The sequence below is a fragment of the Rhinolophus sinicus genome, chromosome 18 (genome assembly GCF_057876585.1).
Source record: "Rhinolophus sinicus isolate RSI-liver-muscle chromosome 18, RSI-T2T, whole genome shotgun sequence".
In the NCBI taxonomy this organism is placed as follows: domain Eukaryota; kingdom Metazoa; phylum Chordata; class Mammalia; order Chiroptera; family Rhinolophidae; genus Rhinolophus; species Rhinolophus sinicus.
Window position 1 is genome coordinate 39,997,472 of NC_142518.1, and position 19,262 is coordinate 40,016,733.

The 19,262-nt window shown below is 45.6% G+C and overlaps 2 protein-coding genes and 1 long non-coding RNA gene across 26 annotated transcripts in view; 1 reads left to right on the plus strand and 2 right to left on the minus strand.

Moving 5' to 3' along the window:
* LOC148754606 (P antigen family member 3-like) overlaps positions 1–19,262 on the plus strand; it is a 46,841-nt gene that overhangs the window by 20,987 nt on the left and 6,592 nt on the right. For 4 of the 24 annotated variants that reach the window (XR_016020086.1, XR_016020083.1, XR_016020085.1 and 1 more), the window contains one exon: positions 16,479–18,686. Coding sequence is in view for 3 of the 24 variants with exons in the window: in XM_088795258.1 (XP_088651384.1) it covers positions 16,588–16,597; positions 18,068–18,159; positions 18,578–18,686 (211 nt within the window). In the remaining 21 variants the exon portion in view is untranslated. Of the gene's footprint in view, positions 1–3,743; positions 4,857–5,606; positions 8,403–9,128; positions 9,431–9,508; positions 9,706–10,273; positions 10,292–11,987; positions 12,617–16,478; positions 18,687–19,262 lie in introns of those variants that run through there. The other 20 variants (XM_088795258.1, XM_088795257.1, XM_088795259.1 and 17 more) reach the window with 18 other exon arrangements.
* LOC148754607 (uncharacterized) lies at positions 3,164–6,204 on the minus strand. The gene is made up of 2 exons (XR_016020093.1): positions 6,079–6,204; positions 3,164–3,929 (listed from the first exon to the last, which is right to left on the minus strand). It is a non-coding gene; the product is annotated as an uncharacterized LOC148754607 (long non-coding RNA).
* LOC148754608 (uncharacterized) overlaps positions 9,705–19,262 on the minus strand; it is a 148,184-nt gene continuing 138,626 nt past the window's right edge. The window contains exon 5 of the mRNA XM_088795234.1: positions 9,705–9,949. Coding sequence (XP_088651360.1) covers positions 9,856–9,949 — 94 coding nt within the window. The 3' untranslated portion in view covers positions 9,705–9,855. The remainder of the gene's footprint in view (positions 9,950–19,262) is intronic.

A 19,262-nucleotide genomic window follows, 5' to 3' on the forward strand; every position in this document is an offset into this window, starting at 1 on the left:
GCGACAGGACGTGGACGTCACAGAGCGGGGACGCTAGCGCACAGTGCAAACAGGGTGCAGAAGGCACCTCCGGCACAAGGCTGCAGGGCGAACGGCAACGACCTCACGGCGCCCCCGCGCGCAGGCTCAGAACTGGCCAATCCGGGCGCAGCACCGCCACGCATGCGCATCCGCCCAGGGGCGTGCACTCGCGGCCTTTGTCGCAGCGATTCCGAGGGCAGCCTCGGGAGCGGGGGCCGTGCCCAGGGCTGCCCGGCGGCACCACTCGGGTGGTCGCAGTGCTCCGCGGGGCTTCGGGGTCAGCGCGCTGTTCTTCCTCCGCCTAGGTCTCCTCGGAAACCTCCTGAAACGGAGCGGTGTTTGACTTGCCCGTGAAGCACGGAGTTTCTGTGCGCAGCAGGGGGCAGTGTTGTGCCGCGCAGGCGCCGGCTCCCCGCTCCCCCGCCCTTCTCGTTAGAAAAAACTCGGCAGTGTCTTCACCGCATCGCGCTGTTTTCCTTCTGCGCCTGCGCACGATCCCGGGCCTTGCTGTTTGTTGGGCTCCCTTTCCGTGGATCTGTTTTGTAAAGCTTGTGCCTGGGGACAAAAATCCCTGTTCCTTCCAAATTACCTCTTCTTCTCCTGGGCTGCTTGGGTTCCTCAGGAACTTGTGGTTCTGTTTTTCCGAATGCGCTGGTCGCTGTCTTTCCCCACCTCGTTTGGCCTTGGCTGGGCCTGTATCCATAGGTTCCTCCGTTATGAAACGCCCTCATGTCAGGGTAGAAGCTTTGGACGACAGATAAATGTACTGAAGGGTCACCCAAACCACAGTGCCGGCACCCCGCCTAGGCCAGTATTAGTGTTTTGTGCTAACTCCCCTTAGCATTTTTCTTCAAGAGCTGTACTTACCTTCCTTTTTGCATCCTAACCTCTACCTCCTTCGGGTTTAAAGTCAGTTTTACAGGGTTGAAAGTCGTTTTCATATTTAACGTCATTGTACAGAAAAGTAACGCTGAGGTGTTGTAAATGTAGAAAGCTTTTGTGAGTGTTGAGTTGAGGACACAGCGACCCATGTAAGATGCAAAGGCAGCACCCGGGTTCCCCTTTGCGACCGCAGGAGCGCAGTGCCTGTCTGGTGCACGCCTGTATCCCCAGCACCTGGAAGCCTACCTAACGCGGAGTGGGGGCTCACTCAGCATAGGGAAATTTTTCGAAATATGATTTTCAGGACACTTTTCTTTCTATGTGTAAAAATCCGTCTTTGCCCAGCCGTGGATTATAATATAGCAACAGTTCTACATGGGGTTTTTATTGTTGTTGTTTGTTTTTGTTTTCATTTGGCCCTTTTCAAGTCGGCATGAGTCTATGTCATTAACATTTCTTAAAATGAGATTCTCTGAGTTGTACTAGGTCACTTGACGGAGATCCATTTACATTGTTGGTGACAGACTCAGGATACACCGAAAGTCCTTCGTGTTTCAAGCCTCTTTCCTTCATTCCAAAAAAAGTTGAGTGAGGCTTAAGGGAACAGGACGTAGCAGAGAATTGTGTTGGTCGAGGTGGTGCATCTTTAATATTGCTCCCTGGGTTCATCAGCTATCTTTTCAGAAGCACCCTGGCCTGCTGCATGATTGGTTCATAGACCATGGATTCTGGAACATACTGTATGGTGATTTGGTCTCGAGGTTCCAAACTGCAGTCACCCTGTCCTGCTGCCTGGGATGCTTGGTTTGGGTGATGTAATGAGGGGCTGTGGGTATAAAGAATACACTGAACATGACCTTAGGGGCCCAAACACCGCCAGGCTATTGGAATTGGGAACAAGGCATCTGCCCCCACTTTGTATGAAGCCAGCCTGATCTGAACGTAGATGTCTTTCTCACTAAGTCCAGCTAATACTTGGACATACATTTATATCAAGCCTCACAGAACAGAAAACAGTCCCAGGTTCCTTCCAATTATGTCTCATTTTAGCAGTACTGACCACGAATAGTTTGAACACATTGATCGTGACAACTTCTTTACCATAAATGCTCCTGCTTATTGGACACCCAGTTCTTCCCTAGTATTTTCTTCCACTCCGGTCTCCTGGAGGGCCTTGGGCCAGGGCTCAGGAGAACTCCCTTCCGGTTCCTGGTCTACCAGCCTTACCGTTTTTTTACTCTCTGAGCCGCTTTGCTTTCTCAGCTGCTGTTTCTTCCATTTTAAGAAGGGGACTTGCACTGAGGTACCAGTTGAACACGGAGGACCACGCAGGAAAGCTGTGGTGAGAGGGCTGCTGCTCCCAGTCAGAAACTCTGCTTTTCTCCTGTGTGTGTTGGAATTCATTCTAGGAAGCGTTAGCTTTCCTCTTCTGTAGAGTTCAATGGTCTACATACCGTAATATTCCCGTTGATGCCACTGCCCCCGACACGAAAGGAAGAATGGGGAATACTGAAATTGTAAACATGAACACACTGGGCCTTCCTTAGGCGTACAGACATGAAAAGTGGCCCAGAGTTTAGATCCCCAACGCTGTGAAGCACCTATACCCGCCTTGTTGTAATGGAAAGATTATCTGAAAGAGAAACATCTTTTAAAAGCTAATATATTTTTGATCTCGTCTCATACACTAGACATTCCCCTGAGTTAATAAGTGTATGGACTGCAGCATCATCAAAAACCCAAACCAAGACGAATTAGAGCCTTCATTTCAGTTTAGCGAGCTTTTCATGGAGTACCTTTTCCAAATGGGAAATCATAGTTGCTATATTTGATAACTAATGGCATCCTTTGGTGCGTTATTCTGACACAGACACACATTGTGTGCAATTTAAGGATGTAGGGAAAGGCTTTACTACCCCTGAAGTTATTATTCAAGAGCTTGTGCTCCTACCTGTTACAAAGTCATGTGGGAAGGCGTTTTGCGTATATACTGTGTCAGGCAGTGCACTACAGCCTCTGTATGTACTGCCGTCTCATCCATGAGGGAAACCTTACCTGGTAGGTTAGTACAAATATGCCCATTATCAGATGAGAAAAATGCTGCCATTAGATCCCTGCCAGGCGTGTCTGTAGAACCTGAGCCCTGTGATGACTCGGGCACACTTTTCCCTGTAGTCTCACTATTGGGAACACTGGGAGTTGCCTTCAGAAAATGCTTCCTATTGACCAGTGTTGACTGTCCCTCATGCACGTGACCCTGTAGAACTCTGTGCTTTTACTTCTGGGAAATTGGGGTCAAATCAGTGGTAGCACCTGGGGAGAAAAGACTCCAGTTCAAGTGATTCAAATGGAGGTTAAAGGCTTCATCCAGCTGATGTGTGTCACCTACAGACCAGGGACACCTCTGAGCTGAAGCAGAACTGGAGACTGTACAGGGAAAGTAGCAGGAAGGAATATGGATATGCAAAGGGCATGAGAAGCCCATGTAGAGGGGAAGGAGAGCAGAGGTCCCAGTGCAGGGAAAGCAGAAGAGAGGTCCATGCCTCTGCTGTTCCCAGGTTGCAGTTTCTGTATCAGCTGCTCATGTGTGGTTGGAGAGGCTGGGAATTGGTTCTGCTGCTTCTCTGACTCTTGGTGCAAATCTCATTCCAGCAGCCTTCAGAAAAGTTGTTTGACAGCTGTTTTTGTACGTCTTTTGTTTGTTCTGTTTTCCGGGTTAGAGGAGGTGCCAAAGGAGGTGCAGGAGGGAAGAATCGTGAAAAACAATTTCAAGGAGACAAGGATTGAACCAAGGAAAAGTGGGGCCTGTTTTAATTATTTTACGGTGTCTCCTCTTGCAGGATGAACTCCTTTCATTGTCAGCTGATTCTTTTCAGAGGCAGGAAGAGAGATGTACAAGGTCCAGGAATTGAGTCCAGAAGTGGGGTGAAGGAGCAGTGCGTTCTTGGTCTCCAGTACGATCATGGCCTGGATCATGTGTTTCCACAGCCCAGTGGGCAGCTCTTGATTAGACATGATTGGATGCCCTTGGGAAGGAGTATAGGTATCAGAATGAAAAGAAAACAAGCAAAGGAGACATGGAGGTAGCGAATTAACTTCACGTTCATGTCACTTCATATTCATTGAAAATTCTCATGTCGCGTATTCTTATTTTCTCAACTATTCATTTTAAAGTTAATTAAATCTCCTTATATGAATTTCCATTAATCCATTTTGCATGAGGAAGATATAAAATAAATGCATAGGCATTAAATATAGAAATGGGTATTGAATCTCACAAATACTTCTTAAAAGCCTTATTGAAACAGTAGTGACATAGGTTTTACCTGACACCTTGCAGGCACTTAAAAAATTACCATTACTCTCAGGATATAATGACAGGGGCAGTGGACTGGGTTCCTAGTTAAAGGAAGGTGACAAGTGTGTCAACCTGTAGGAATCCAGGCAAGACACATTATCTAAAATGTGGTCATGAGTTTATGCAAGAAGTTAGTCCCGGCGTTCTTTTTTATGTTTGAAACACAAGGTCGGATATGTGGAAGGTGCATGTGCTAGAGTGTAGAGAAAGTGGCATTTCCAGAAGATAAATGAATTACCTAACGTCAACCATTGAGACTTCAGAGTTCCTTATTGCATACTGCACTATGACAAGGACGTAAAAATGAAGCTGATATGCAAACGAGGTGAAAGTGATTGGGTGGTGAATGATTTCTCAATTTTTCTGTTGTCTTTTCTCTGCCTTCCCAGTTGACTGCAAATAGAAGAATTTCCTTTATCGCCCGACAGAAAAATTAGGAGTGAATATATGACTTAATCTTCTCAGTGGGTTCTGTAATCTCCCTGCCCCACTGGGCAGGATGAAGGGGGCAGTTGGCCCTCACCACAGGGAAGATAAGGTGAGCATGCTAGAGGACAGATAAAACAAATGGATTTCATACATTGAAAATACAAAGGTAAGCAAAGAAAAAGACGGGCAAAAATGTAGCTGCAGAATTTAGGAAGGTTACAATATGCTATTGCACTTTGAGAAAGGAATTGGGTTAGTTTTGCTGTGTATGTCAGGTTATGAAATATAATATTTTCCCTCTTTTTGACGACTTATACTTTCAGGAAGAGAAATGCATTAAAAAGTTTCAAGCTTTTTCAAATGATGTTTAGAACAGTTACCTCATGCTCTGAGTTTCATAAAATCTGGTGAAGTCACAATGCAATATGAATCTCATAGTGTTTACTGTGCACCTTTATAGGTGAGAAAACCAGTAACGAAATTCTTCCCAAATTAATGGTCATCCTTGGGCGATGGGACTATGGTTTGGATTGCTTTCTTATAATTTGTGAGTCCTCCAAATATTCTACAACGAGCTTAGAGTGACATGGGTAAGTGGAGAATACATGGATAAAAAAACTATAACAACGGGAGGAAATCTGGTGACAAGACAATCAGATCAGCAGAAGATTCTGTGGAGCCAGGACACTTGGTTTCTAGCAGGGATGCTACTGATGGGGGCCTTTTGTCCAGTGTTGGGCCTGGCACAGGTAGGCTTAGAAAGAAAGAGCCATTTATTGTGGTGGAAACTTAGAGTAGTTTTTTTCAGACAGGAAGGGCGGGGGAGGGAGACTTTTATACGGTCCCACACTGCCATCTACTGTCCAGAGAAACTGAGCTTGCAGCTTTCTGGCACAAACTCCCTCCTTTTCTGTAGTTTTCAGAAAGAACACCACAAAAGGTATGTGAAGCCTTCATGCCAATAAAGGCCAGATAAAGCAAACCTCAGCCCAAGAGACCTCTGGGAACCAAAACCAGCTGGCGTCTTCGTAAGTCCCGCCCTCGAAACCATAGCAACAGCGTGTGACGTTCTTGTACCCAGGACTCCTGCACCAATAGGGCTGGAGCTGTGGTGCAATTGACGGTTTCTGGGCCTGCGCACGGACCCCTTAGGTTGGTGTCAGTCTGGAGCCCACATCTGGCGGAACTTTCCTTCCAGTCCCTGTGACAGACTTTCAGTTGAGGGACTGGGTCACTTGTAACCCAGTTGCTCCACCCGCCCCTCCCTTACAAGTGAGGGACATGGGCAATCCCCAGCTCTTCCTCCTATCCCCCCAGGCCTTGCCCCCCATCACCCCTCCCCCTACCTCCACCTGCCTGTGAACACCTACAACTGCTGACACACTCACTTGCCTCCTCTCAGCCTTCAGTCCAGGGAACCCTCCTGTTGAGCGGGGGACCCTGCTCGCTGCGCCATTTGTCTGAGTGGGTGGAGGCCTCCTTGTAAGATGTCCACCACCCTCGGATCCTAAGGCCGCAGCAGATCAACAAAAGGAGGACAACGCCTTCTGTGGCCAAGAGGGAGGTGTGCCAGCTGGAGGCTTGAGTCTCCCAGGCACACCGTGCCTCCTGCTCCCGGCATTGCTCCTCGCTCCTCGTGGGTCTCCCAAAGCTGAACTTTTGGACGCATAAACTGCTCCACCACCCCTGCATGACAACTGGACAACAGGAAATCCCGCCCCTCCTTGAAGTCCCTTCTAGCATTCCCCTCTCTCCTCACCTCAACACCCTGCCCTGCTCATCCAACCCTCTGCCGCTAATGCCTGTGTTTGCACTGACTTCAACCTCTGGGAGACCTGCAGTGTGGACCCCACAGCCTTCCTCACCTTGCACCAGGCCCGTCCTTACCCAGCTTACCCAGGGGGATAAACTCCCCCTCCTGCACGCTTGGCTCCCTGCCACATGGACTCTCCATCCTCTCCTGCTGTGCTCCAACAAGGGGCACATCCCCACCTGTATCTCAGCACCTGGGGTTTGATGACAAAACCAGACACCTTCCTGAACTGTTCATCTTGAATCCATGACCAGGAGAGCACTGCTTCTCACTTTCCCTGTCACCTTCCTACACCTCTCCCTTACTCACTGGTACCCGGCTTCCAATCCAGTGACCTCTCCTAATAATTCATGGAGAGCACAGAAGCTATGGGGGGGAGGTTCCTGAGCTTCGCAAACCCAGTGGAGGTGCTTCTCCCCTGGCATCCCCTGCCGCCCCTGAGCGTACCTGCTCCTGACTGCAGCCAGCTCTCGCCTGTGCTCAGGGTCCCTTGCCTTCCCCCTGCTCAGGGACTGCTCCTGCACTCGTCACTCCTCTTGGCTCCTGTCCCTTGTGCATGCAGCTTCCCCAACAAAGGGGTGAACATGGACCCTCTTTGCTCGTGTGATTCTGCTGCTACTGGTTCATTACCTGTTGATTTTCACAGCAAAACTGTTTCATCTTGTCCTGAGACCATTTGCTCAGTGTATGTCACTTACAGATATTGGAAATAATACACCCACCAGTGGGACAGTGAGATCACTGTTGTCCTTGGCTCCTTTCACCACACTGGACACTGGGAGGGGAGAGAAAAGCACAGGGACTTGATGACTTTGGTTTGTGTTCTCTTCTCTAGGCAGGATGGACAAAAGTCCTTAGGATTCAAAAAGATAAGATTTAGGTGGGCAACATATGTTCAAATATTGAGTTTCTATCTTCTCCAAGTGGGAAGGATAATGAAATCAATTGCTGGGCTGGAGAAAAGCCACAGACAACACAAAGGAGAAAAAGAAAACACCTTCCAAGGCTCTTCTTCAGCTTTGTTGCTGCTACTGAATTCTCCTCCCAGCATTGCAGTCAGGATCCCAAAGGGAAGCTCTGCCAGGAACCCTGTAATTGCAATGACACCAAACAAAGCATTTTCAAATGGCTTTTTTTGTGTCATGGCTTGTGGCATCTGGATGTGTGGCAAAATTGATGTCAAATGTTACATAATTCTAATTTCATAAATAGTAGAGGGATCGTCGTCATCAGGGAAACGTGAACAAAAAAAGGTGTGAATGTTATCCACCTTCCCTGCTGTTTTACTCTGGTGAGCAGATTGGAATATAAACTCTCTGAATGTTAAAAAAAAAAACACCAAAAAAAAACAACACATACATGTTTGTATCGGTGATGGTTTTGCTCAGATGGTTGACTGTGGAATAAGGGAAACAAGCAAAAAGGCAAGGTCTATGTGGAGATACACATTTCGGTTCTTGAAGCAGTTTTCAGTTTCTAAGTAACGCTTGTGAAACCAGACATGTGGTCCATCAGATATCTGATGATGTCGGGCGTATGTGCGTATTTCTGAGTGGGCCATGTGGGCTCTAAGACCCACGAGATACACGAGGCTTCAGATAGCCTGGTTTGTCCCTTGGACATGGGACAGTGCTGTGTGGCCTTGCAGCTCTTGCGTTGCTGCTGCCAAAGCAAAGCCTCTGGCTTCTTTGGAACCTGAAATTCACAGTTCCTAAATGCCCCACCTGACTCTGTGCTGAAACTGGATGTTGCTGCTCTGGGCTGTTTTGTCCTCAGCAGGAGCTGTGCTGACCTGCAGGGAGGCTCAGTGAAGAGAACTGGGACCCTGGGACCTGTGCAGATGTAAGACACCCCTCCGTGAGCCCATCATCTAGGGACACATCACATCGGCTGCTTTGAGTAAGTCACTTGCCCAGGGAAAGGGGCTTGTTGTCTGATGGGATAACCTAACATGGAGCTGAGGAACGGCCCTGTATTTCTGATATAAGCTGGCTGCCTTCGCAATAGGATTCCTGCCAGAAGCTGCAAGATGGGGGAGGACACATCACAGAGAGGGTGACTCCTCCGTCAGGGAATCTCCCTGCTACGGACTTGGGTTCCAATTTCCAGGTTACTCCCAGTTTGCCACACTGGACTGACAGCCCGCCTCTCCTTCCCTTACCTGCTCTGCCTGCCCACACCTTAGGATCTCAGTGGTTTGTTCAATGCAAGCATTCCCAGCAAGGAATTCATTAGAGCTGGCTCACGAAATAACTGCCTGAGGCAAAGGGGACCTGCCTTATGGAAAAACGTGTGAAATTTCTTACTACATTTAGGATTTCATCCTGATTAATTCCTTTCCACCATGTAGAGTCCCCATGATAAAAGTTCTCTTCCGGGAAGGTGAGGAGAAAGATGTACAGCATAAATTTTCACCAGTGTCCCAGGATCATTCCTCAAGGGAGCCAGGCCTCCTTTACATTTAAGGGGTTTGGCATCTGTAAAGTGGATCACGTCTGGGAATCAAATGGGGGCCGTGAGTCTGTGTTTCCATGAGTTGAATTCGACTTGCTCATTTGATCTAGAACTTTTTGTTTACACAGACCCAGAAAAACTTAGTGGGCTTCCTATGTATTTCGCTCCTAGGAACACCACGGTTAACTAGTCTCCAAGGTCGGTCTGTGGGAGTCAGACTCTTCTGCTTGAGGCTGTGAGGGCTGTGCATTAGGGGAATCGCACCCACCTGGCCTGTGGCCATTCAGTGCTGCCCTCGCTACCTCAGCATCCAAATCCTGCCGCTTTGGGATCCGAGTTCATGTAGCTTTTCCTACTGAGTGGCTCCGTCCGACTGTAAGTTCCGTACGACAGTGAAGAGCAATCACAGAGGGCTTCCAGGATGGATGCCGGGATTCTCCTCACACATTTGTTTCTCGAAGTATTGGTGCAAGGTATGTGTTCTGTGCCCTCCCAGTTTGCATGTGAAGCTGCTAAATGGGAAATCCACTCTAACATTCCAATCCCCTTAGCCTTTGAATCCTTTCCTCTGCATTAGGTCAATGGAAGGACATTCATTCCTATGGAAATTGTTCTCAGACTGTCTTGGAGTTTATTTGAACCAAACGGTGGATGTGCACAGAAGCAAGATATCAACAGATTGAGAAAGTGCTCTGGAGAATGGCAGTGTTGCATTTTGTTTGATACATTTAGAATCAAAGGAGAAAAGGCAAGGACAAGTTACATGCAATTCCGTGGCGGTAAATGAAAGAGGTCTGAGAAAGCACAGCGGGGAAATTTCCGGGAGTGGATAGAAAGTTAAATGGAGAGATACATACTTCCTTTACATTGGTGGGTACAGGACCATTAGCGTTTATCCTTAGCAGTAAATAGAGATGGTATTTTGCAAGAATATCACGGTGAGGAGTTTCGTGGTTTTGTGTCCTGTGCCTGTTGTCGTTCCTGGGAAGGGTCTGTAAAAGAAAACGACTCTGACATTTCACAGGCATGTTATCCTACATACTTAAGACCGAGGGATGGCGCTCCCTTGACGTCAGATTAGCCTTTTGCTAAAGAAGCTCTAGGCCTTGTATGCCACTACCTCCCAGGTTCTTCCCTTCCCAGTTAAGAATTTATGATGAGACCATCCTCTGTGGTTCCTTTTGGTCACTGAGCGTCTCCGGCCACGCAAGAATTCTGCACTTTTGTCTGCTGTGCAGCCCCTTTCACGTTCAGAGGAGTGAGCCCACCTCATCATGGGTCCCACTCTGACCTCACCTCCAGAGGCCTGCTGCGACAAGCGTCTGCAGATGGAGGTACAAGCAAAGACAAATAACGATAGGGGCTAGTTCTGAGAATGCTTAGCATTGTATTGCATGTCAACTAAAGCACGGGGGACCATCGCCATTTCCTTAGACACTGCAGGGTTAATCCCTCAGTGTTGGAAAGGCCTGTTCTACTGAGGCTGTGGAAACTTCCACTGGGTGAGAAAAGGGTAATGGTGCCTGGGGGCTGGGGAGACTTCTTTCACTGGCAAAGAAGACTCATCCGAAGTTAGGGGCCGAATGTCCCCAGTTTCATCAGCGACGTTCCCACAGGTTCCCATCCCAAATTACAGGATCCCGTTCTTTCCCCATCAGTTGCCCTCGCTTTAATTGTAGACACCCTGCAAGGATAGGACTTCAGCAAGCTTTGTAATTTAGCCAATTGCAGGAGGAGTCTGCATTTGGTTTTCAGCGATTTCGGTCCTGTGGATACAGGACGTGAGGTTCTCCTTCAGGGCACACCTAGAAGACCTTGGATTGTTTAGTGGCTCTTGAGCTGGGAATTCAAATCCCGGAAGTCACCTTTTTGTTTTACCACTTTCTCCAGGCACATTACAAGAAACCAACCGTTGTCTGTGTATTCCTTACTTTTTCTACAATGTTCCCAAGTAACACATTCAGCATCAGTTAGTTCCTCACTTCCTATTAGTGGTTGATTAAGCGTATCCAATGCAGATATTTGCATATCTCTATAAAGAGTCCAGTGACTCTCCCTGCCCTCTTTCCCACTGAGATTAGAGTCATTGCTTTCTTTAAGTCTGATCAGGTTAGACAGCCGGTTGCAGAAACACAAGAACAAAGTCTGAAAACTGTTACTTAAAATGTGTGTTCTCTACAACCTACCTCTCCGTTACCATAATGTGTATCAGGCAGTGTTCTCCACAGGAATAGAATTGACAGGATAATACCGGGGTGCCAAAAATATATATACGCATTTCAAGAGATGTTATCTGTGCTGAAGCAGTAGTTCACCACAATCAGAAGTGTGTGGACGCTGATGGTAATCAGTTTGAGCACCTGTTGTAATTGCAGAAGTCAATCGTGACTTGTAGTCATAGAAGTGGAACTCTCCGTTGCTATTATTAGGATTGTGAGTTGAAAACTAATATTCAACTACTTGGATTCAAATATAACTCACGGGCTAGAAACGTATGGCTTGCTGGCTAAATCCTGCCCTTGGCTTGTTTCTCTATACTTTTGAGCTAAGAATCCTTTTTATCTTTTAATGCATCATTTTTCTAAAACAGCTGTACACCATCAATACTACCCGTGGCCGACAAAGTCATACAATTTTAGATCTGTTCTCTAGACAAAAACGGTTTGGTGATCTCAGGTTTTTTCTTTTTTATAACAAATATTTTATTTATTTCAGTTTTTTATTTTTTAATTAAATTTATTGGGGTGTCAACTGTGAGTAAAATTACATAGGTTTCAAGTGTACATTTGTAATACATACATATCTGCTATTTTGTGCTTACCACCCAGAGTGCGTCCTTCTAACATCGCAATACATTTCACCCCCCTTTACCCTCTTCTACCATCCCCATCCCCCCTTACCGTTTGATAACCAGTAAACTGTTGTCTGTATCTATAAGTTTTCTTTCTTTCCTTGTTTCTTTCTCTCTCTCTCTCTCTCTCTCTCTCTCTCTCTCTCTCTCTCTCTCTCTCCCCCCCCCATCTCCTTCCTTCCTTCCTTCCACTTATTTTTTTGTTGCTTTCAGTTTTATATCCCTCCTATTAGTGAAATCATATGGTTCTCGACTTTTTCTGTCTGACTTATTTCGCTTACCATAATAATCTCAAGATCCATCCTTGTTGTCACAAATGGCAGTATTTCATCTTTTCTTATGACAGAGTAGTATTCCATTGTGTATACATACCACATGTTCTTTATCCAATCGACTATCAAAGGACACTTTGGTTGTTTCCGTGTCTTGGCCACCGAAAATAATGCTGCTATGAACATCGGAGTACGTATACTCCTATCTTTATGGATAAATGTTTTCATATTTTTTGGGTAGCTAGCCAGGAGATGGATTGCTGCATCATATGGTAATTCTACTCTTATTTTTTTTAGTAACCTCCACAGCGTTTTCCTTAGTGCCTGTACCAATTTACATACACACCAACAGTGTATGAGGGTTCCTTGTTCTCCACAGCCTTTGCAAAAGTTGTTATTTGTGTTGTTGATGATAGCCATTCTAACAGGTGTGAGGTGGCATCTCCTTTTGGTTTTGATTTGCATTTCCCTAACAGCTGGTGAAATTGAGCATTATTTCATATATTTCTTGGGCTTTGTGTGTCTTCTTGGGAGAAGTAAGTACCTGTGCAGGTTCCCTGTCCATTTTTTCATTGGATAGTATCATTTTTGTTGTTGAGGTGTCGTGTTTTGTATGTATTTTGGATATTAGCCTCTAATCAGAGGCGTGGTTTCCAAATATCTTCTCCCTTTCGATTGGTTGCCTCTTTCTTTTGTTAATTGTTCTTTTGGTGTGCAGAACCTTTTTTGTTCATTACAGTCCCATTCATTTATTTCAGTTTTGACTTCCCTTGCCTTTGAAGTCAAATTCATAAAATGCTCTTTGAACCCAAGGTTCATAAGTTTAGTACCTATGCTTTCTTCTATGCAGTTTATTATTTTAGGTCTTATGTTTAGGTCTTGGATCCATTTTGAGTGAATGTTGGTATATGCTTACTGATTGCCATCTAGTTTCATTCCTTTGCACGTGGCTTTCCAATTTCCGAGCACCATTTATTGAAGAGGTTTTCTTTTCTCCATTGTATGTTTTTGGCTTATTTGTCAAAAATTGTCTGCCCATCTTTATGTGGGTTTATTTTTGGCTTTCCAATTCTCTGCCATTGGTCTGTGTGTCTGTTTCCTGCCAGTTCCATGCTGTTTTGATCATTGTCGCTTTGTAGTACACGCTGAAGTCAGGGAGTGTGAGACCTCCAGCCTTGTTCATTTTTCTTAGGATTGCTTTGGCTATCCGTGGTCTTTTGTGATTCCATACAAATCTGATGATTTTTTCTTTTATTTCTTTTTTTAAAAATGCCACTGGGACTTGGAGGTGGACTGCATTAAATCTGTGTATTGCTTTGGGTAGTAGGGCCATTTTAACTATGTTGATTCTTCCAATCCATGAACACGGAATGTCTTTCCCTTTCTTTGTGTCTCCTTGACTTTGTTTTTGAAATGTCTTATACTTTCCAGTGTGTAGGTCCTTGACATCATGTGTTAAGTTTGTTCCTCGGTATTTTATTCTTTTTGTTGCAATTGCAAAAGGATTTCTTTTCCGTTCATTTTTCTGAAATTTCATTGTTAGTATATAGGAAAGCTATGGGTTTTTGTACATTGATATTGTTTCCAGCAACTTTACTGTATTCATTTAGTGTTTGTAATAGCTGTTTGGTGGAATCTTTAGGGTTTTCTACATAAAGAATCCCGTCATCTGCATAAAGTGACAATTGAACTTCTTTGTTCCCAATGTGGATGCCTTTTATTTGTTTCTCTTGCCCGATGGCTCTGGCGAGGACTTCCAATACTATGTTGAATAACAGCGGTGATAGGGGGCTGATATGTCCTTACCGATTTTCTGTTTGGATAATCTTTTCAAGCCTGTCAATGCTGTTCTTAGGTCCCGTATATATAATTGTGCGCTGTGATTTCTCCCTTTCGTTCTGCTAGGAGTTGCTTTGTATGTTTTGTTCTTCGCCAACTGAGAGTATACATATTGACAAGTATGTCTTCTTGTATTGTCCCGTTTGTCATCATGAAATGTCCATCTTTGTTCTTGTTACTTGTTTTATCCTGAAGCCCGTTTTGTCTGATATCAGTATGACTACTCCTGATTTTCTCTGGCTACCATTTGCTTCGAGTATCATTTCCCACACTTTCACTTTAAGTCTGTATCTGTCTTTGTAGCCGAGATGTGTCTCTTGGAGGCGGCATGAGGTTGGGGTTCGTTTTCTGGTTCAGCCTGCTACTCTGTCCCTTTATATGGGCGAGCTCAGTCCAGTGACATTTAGGGTAATTATATTGATATATGAGGATTTCCTATTTCCCTTTTAACTTTTATTTTGTGATATCTTGCCTTCTACGTTGTTTCTTTCCCTTTGTTCCTGTCTGTTATTTTACTGTGGCGGTATTCTATGATGTTTCCCGGTGCTTCCTCTTTTTTCACGTTATGTGTCTCAGTTTTGGATTTTTTTGAGCGTTATCATTAAGTTTATGTAAAAGAAAGTTTCATACATACAGTATAAAAAGCTACTTTGTAACTTCTGTCCCTTCCTTACTTTCCCTTACATTTGCTACTTTCCAGACAAAACTGATCAGCTATGTAAAACAGTGGAAAAGAAACGTGCACGGAGGTTCTGTCTAAATTGACAAGAGTTTTTATTCACAGTGGCTTCATCGACATAACTTTTCAAATCGAGCAATATCTCGCCTAAAGAGATAAAAGTTGAAAACAACTTTATTCTTCATTAGAGCAACTGCCTAAAAGACACATCAACTCTTCATCAAAAAATACCAAATGACATTTTTCAAGGCCTACATCTTTTGAACAATTTTCTTGGAAACTTTGCCTTGCAGTGTCCGGAAACCATTACATCACCGCTCTTACCCAAACCTAATCACACCCTTCCCCCGCACTGTAAGCCCTGCTTTACTCCATATTTCAAAATCTAAACAAATATGTCTTTTGCGTAGATACCCAAGACAGGGGTTGCTGGGTCCTATGGTAATTCTATTCTTAATTTTTTGAGGAAGGTCCGCACTGCCTTCCATAATGGCTGCACCAATCTGCATTCCCACGAAGAGCGTATGAGGGTTCCTTTTTCTCCACAGCCTCTCCTCCACTTGTTACTATTTGTCTTGTTGATGACAGCCATTCTGACTGGGGTGAGGTGATATCTCATTGTGGTTTTTATTTGCGTTTCTCTGATGATTAGTGACGGTGAGCGTATTTTCATATGTGGGTTGGCCATTTGCATGTCCTCTTCGGAAACATGTCTTCAGGACCTCTACCCATTTTTCAACTGGATTGTGTGTTTTTCTGTTGTTGTATGAATTCATCATAGATTTGGATATTAGCGCCTTATGGAGACGTTGTTTGCAAACATCTCCCATTCAGTTGGTTGACTCTTTACTTTGTCGATGGTCTCTTTTGCTGAGCAGAAGAATTTTACTTTGATACAGTTCCCTTCATTTGTTTTCGCTTTTAATTCCCTTGCCTTTGGACATAAATTCATAAAATGCTCTTTGAACCCGACGTCCATAAGTTCACTACGTATTGTTTTTTCTATGCAGTTTATTGTTTCAGGTCTTGTGTGTAGGTGTTTGATCCATATTGAGTTACGTTTGGTACATGGTAACAGATAGCAGTCTAGTTTCATTCTTTTGCACGTGGCTATCCAATTCTCCCAGCACCATTGCATTTATCCATAAAGACATATGTGCTCCAGTGTTCATTGCACCTTTATTAACGGTGGCCAAGACATGGAAATAACCAAAGTGCCCTTCAATAGATGAATGGATGAAGAAGGTGTGGTAGATATACACAATGGAATAGTATTCTGCCATAAGAAAAGATGAAATAGGACCATTTGTGACTACATGGATGGATCTTGAGAGTATAATGCTAAGCGAAATAAGTCTGACATAAAAAGTAGAGAACTGTATGATTTCACTGATATGTGGTATATAAAACTGAAAACAACGAAAGAACAAGGCAAATAAAGAAGCAGAAACTCATAGTCACAGATAATAGTTTAGTGGTTAGCAGAGATAAGAGAAGAGGGGTCTGATAGATGAGGGTAAAAAGAATGAAATATATGGTGATGGAAAGCGAACTGGCTCTGGATGGTGAACACACAATGTGATATATAGAAGATGTATTACAGAATTGTTCACCTGAAATCTATGTATCTTTGCTAACAATTGTCACCCCAATGAACTTTAATTTAAAAAAATAAGTAAATTAAAATATATGCATATATATGTGTGTGTGTGTATATGTCTACATATGTATATACATATATACACATATATATACATATATAAAATGTCTTTTGCCCTGCCCCCTCTGAGACTCCGTTGAGGTTCTGCCCAGGTATTGCGCTACCTGACAGTTAGGTAATAACGTCATCTCGCTTATCAAGTTGTTCTGCTGGTTTGTAGGAAGTACGTGAGAAGCAGAATCACCACTGCTGTACACCACGTGACACTGGACTGAGACTGGATCCTAGGACCGTTATCAAAGGGTATTTGTGAACCACACACTGACTGAATGACCACAGGTATGTTCCCGAGAAACCAGTTATCAGTCCAGGGATTTAAATGTGCGATAAGTTGAGCAGAAAAGAAAGCAAAAGACGAGAGAACCTAATGAGTGTATGTCAGTGTGTAAATGCCTTGTTTGCATGACACATGATCCAGCTGCACAGAAGGAACTGATGAATCGCAGTGTGTGTAAAAAAGTGCATTAAAATCCTTAGTATCCGTTTCTGCCAGGGCCATATATTTGACATGCATCGTCCACGAGGGGTGACCTGGGGCAGTGTGTCCACAACGTTTCTGGAAGTATTAGAAAGCTAGCAGGGGGAAGAAACAAGACGGATCAAGCTCCTCTCTTCGACTACGGAAGGCCCGGGGCTTTCGAGGCTCCGCGGGCCCGGCAGGGGAAACCTCAGCCTGCAAAGCAGGACCCAAGTCCGTGCGCATGCTCATTGGTGCGCATTGGTGCGCATGCGCCCTGCAGCAGGTGGCAGTTGCTGCGCAAGCGCGTTGTCGGCCGCGTTGTGTGAGCAGAGCTGGGCCGGAGGCGGTCGTGTTCATTCCCTCTAGATTCTCTCTGGCCACTTGAGACTGAACGGGTAGGTCCATAGCTCAGGCCGCCCAGGTGCGGAAGGGTGAGTGAGTGGGGGCACAGCCGCGGGCTTCCGTGGAGACGGGGCTGCTCTCTGTGGCTCCGAGGAGGGAGGTCCTCGAGGTCCTCGTCTCTCCCGTCGCACGCGTCGTGGCCGCCGTGGCCCCTGTCGTCATGGTGGGAGCGGGCCAAGGGCGGATAGTGGACGGTGGGCCGTGGAGGGCAGGTGTCAGATGACGACGGGCAGTCTCGGGGCGTTGTTTCCGTGTCTGGGGGCTGGCGGCCCCTGGAGCGGCCCCGGGAGCACCGACTCCGGAGTCCTCCGTGGGGCCCTGGGCTGGGGGCCGGGCGGGCTGCAAGGCAGGGCCTAGAAATGGGGTCGCGGTAGGACTGCCACTGGGTCCCCGAGAGGTGGCGCGTACCAAGCGGAGTGCCCCGGGAGCAGCGGGCCCGTCGGGCCGTGTGGCAGCCCGTCGCCTGTGCCTTGTGGTCAGAAAACCGCACAGGCAGCAGGGAAAGACTTGAGCCTTTCTACCTGTTCCAGCAAAGCTTTCTTGAAGCGGGAAAATGGCTTCGTCGGTGGGAGTGGCCCATAGCAGTAGTCGCTGGAGGATCAAGGGTCTAGCGGTATTTTCCTCAAGGTCTTCACGATGGGGAATCCGGTTCTGGAACCAAAGCCGGTGTTTTGTCCTGTGCTTACGGCGATTATACTGCCAGCTTGTCCATCAAATAGACGCATTTACCAGCCCTTGTGTTTGGTGTGAGCGGAAAGCATGTGCACCTACACTGACCCTGAGACGTACTTTGAAATGTAAAAACAAATTAAACGAGAACATAGCCAGGGAAATGGTACAGCTAACGTCTTAAGTAAACTTTTCAAGTCACCTGATTGTACTTTCAGTGGGAAGTATGAGCAAGCATGTGAGATCCAGATCCGTATGGGAAGTAGTACTGCGAGATGAAGAGTCTTCGGAGCCAGTCGGACCTGTGCTTGTGAGTGCTTTACTGTTCCGTGTTTTCTCTTACCAGACATGTATTTCCTGAAAGTCCTCTTGAACGACTCTAGATGCAGTGAAAAACGTTTCCGTGTGGTTAAGAGGAAGGGAACATCGATCCAGGAGGATTCCATGCTGGCATTGAGTGGAAATGCAGCCGATGCCTTCTTTCTCATGCTTGTTCCCAACAGACTGTGCCCATCCAGCCCAGCGGAGAGTGAAATCGCTTCTCAGGTCTTTGTGAGGAGCTCCTCTGGGAGTGGCCACAGTTGGGGAAGAGTCAGTTCATCAAGAATGAGAATATAGAATCACGTTTTTAAATGTATTGAGGGTTATTTATGATTATTCTGTATGTTTGCATCGTTGGCATGTATTAACATGAATCCTTTCCTTTGCTCACATGCACACACCCCTAGGGCCTGCTACCCAGTGATGAACAACCTCCACAAGGGGAGGCACCAAGTCAGAGTCAGGAGATTACACCTGGTCAAGACAATGAAGATGAAAGAGCACCTGAGGTTCAAGGTGAGGGGAAAGGGCGAGGAATGCCTGTGGGGGCAGGGGTGTCGATGTGCCTCCTGTACTGTGACATACCGGAACTGTGGATAGAAACCATTCAAAGGCATCTCAAACATTCCGTGCACATGGGCTGAAAATGTGAACATAGTGTAGCTTCCAGCTTCTTGCACTCCTTCACTATAATGACTTTTGTCGTTTTCTGCCAGATTTATTTTGTGTGCTTGAAAAGACAGTCCTTCTAAATCAGAGGAAACTGTAATTTTCACTACGAAAATGTACATTCGTCCACACGGTAATTTGTTCTTCTTAGAACTTGGTTGAATGGCTTCTCAGTCATTGCATCAAAAGTGTAACCAACTTTTATGAGCGTGTGCAGAGTGCCCCGTCAGCATATACTATAACACATGAAGTGAAACCTATTAGCATCAGGAAGGTAGCTTCCTTTAATGATGAGAAAACTGAGGACGTAAGCACTTGACTCACTGACACAGAATTCATAATTCATTCCAAGGTTTGTGTGCTCCTACCATCTGTGTTGGTATATGAAGTAGTGAATGGTTTTGTATCAAATGCTACATTGAT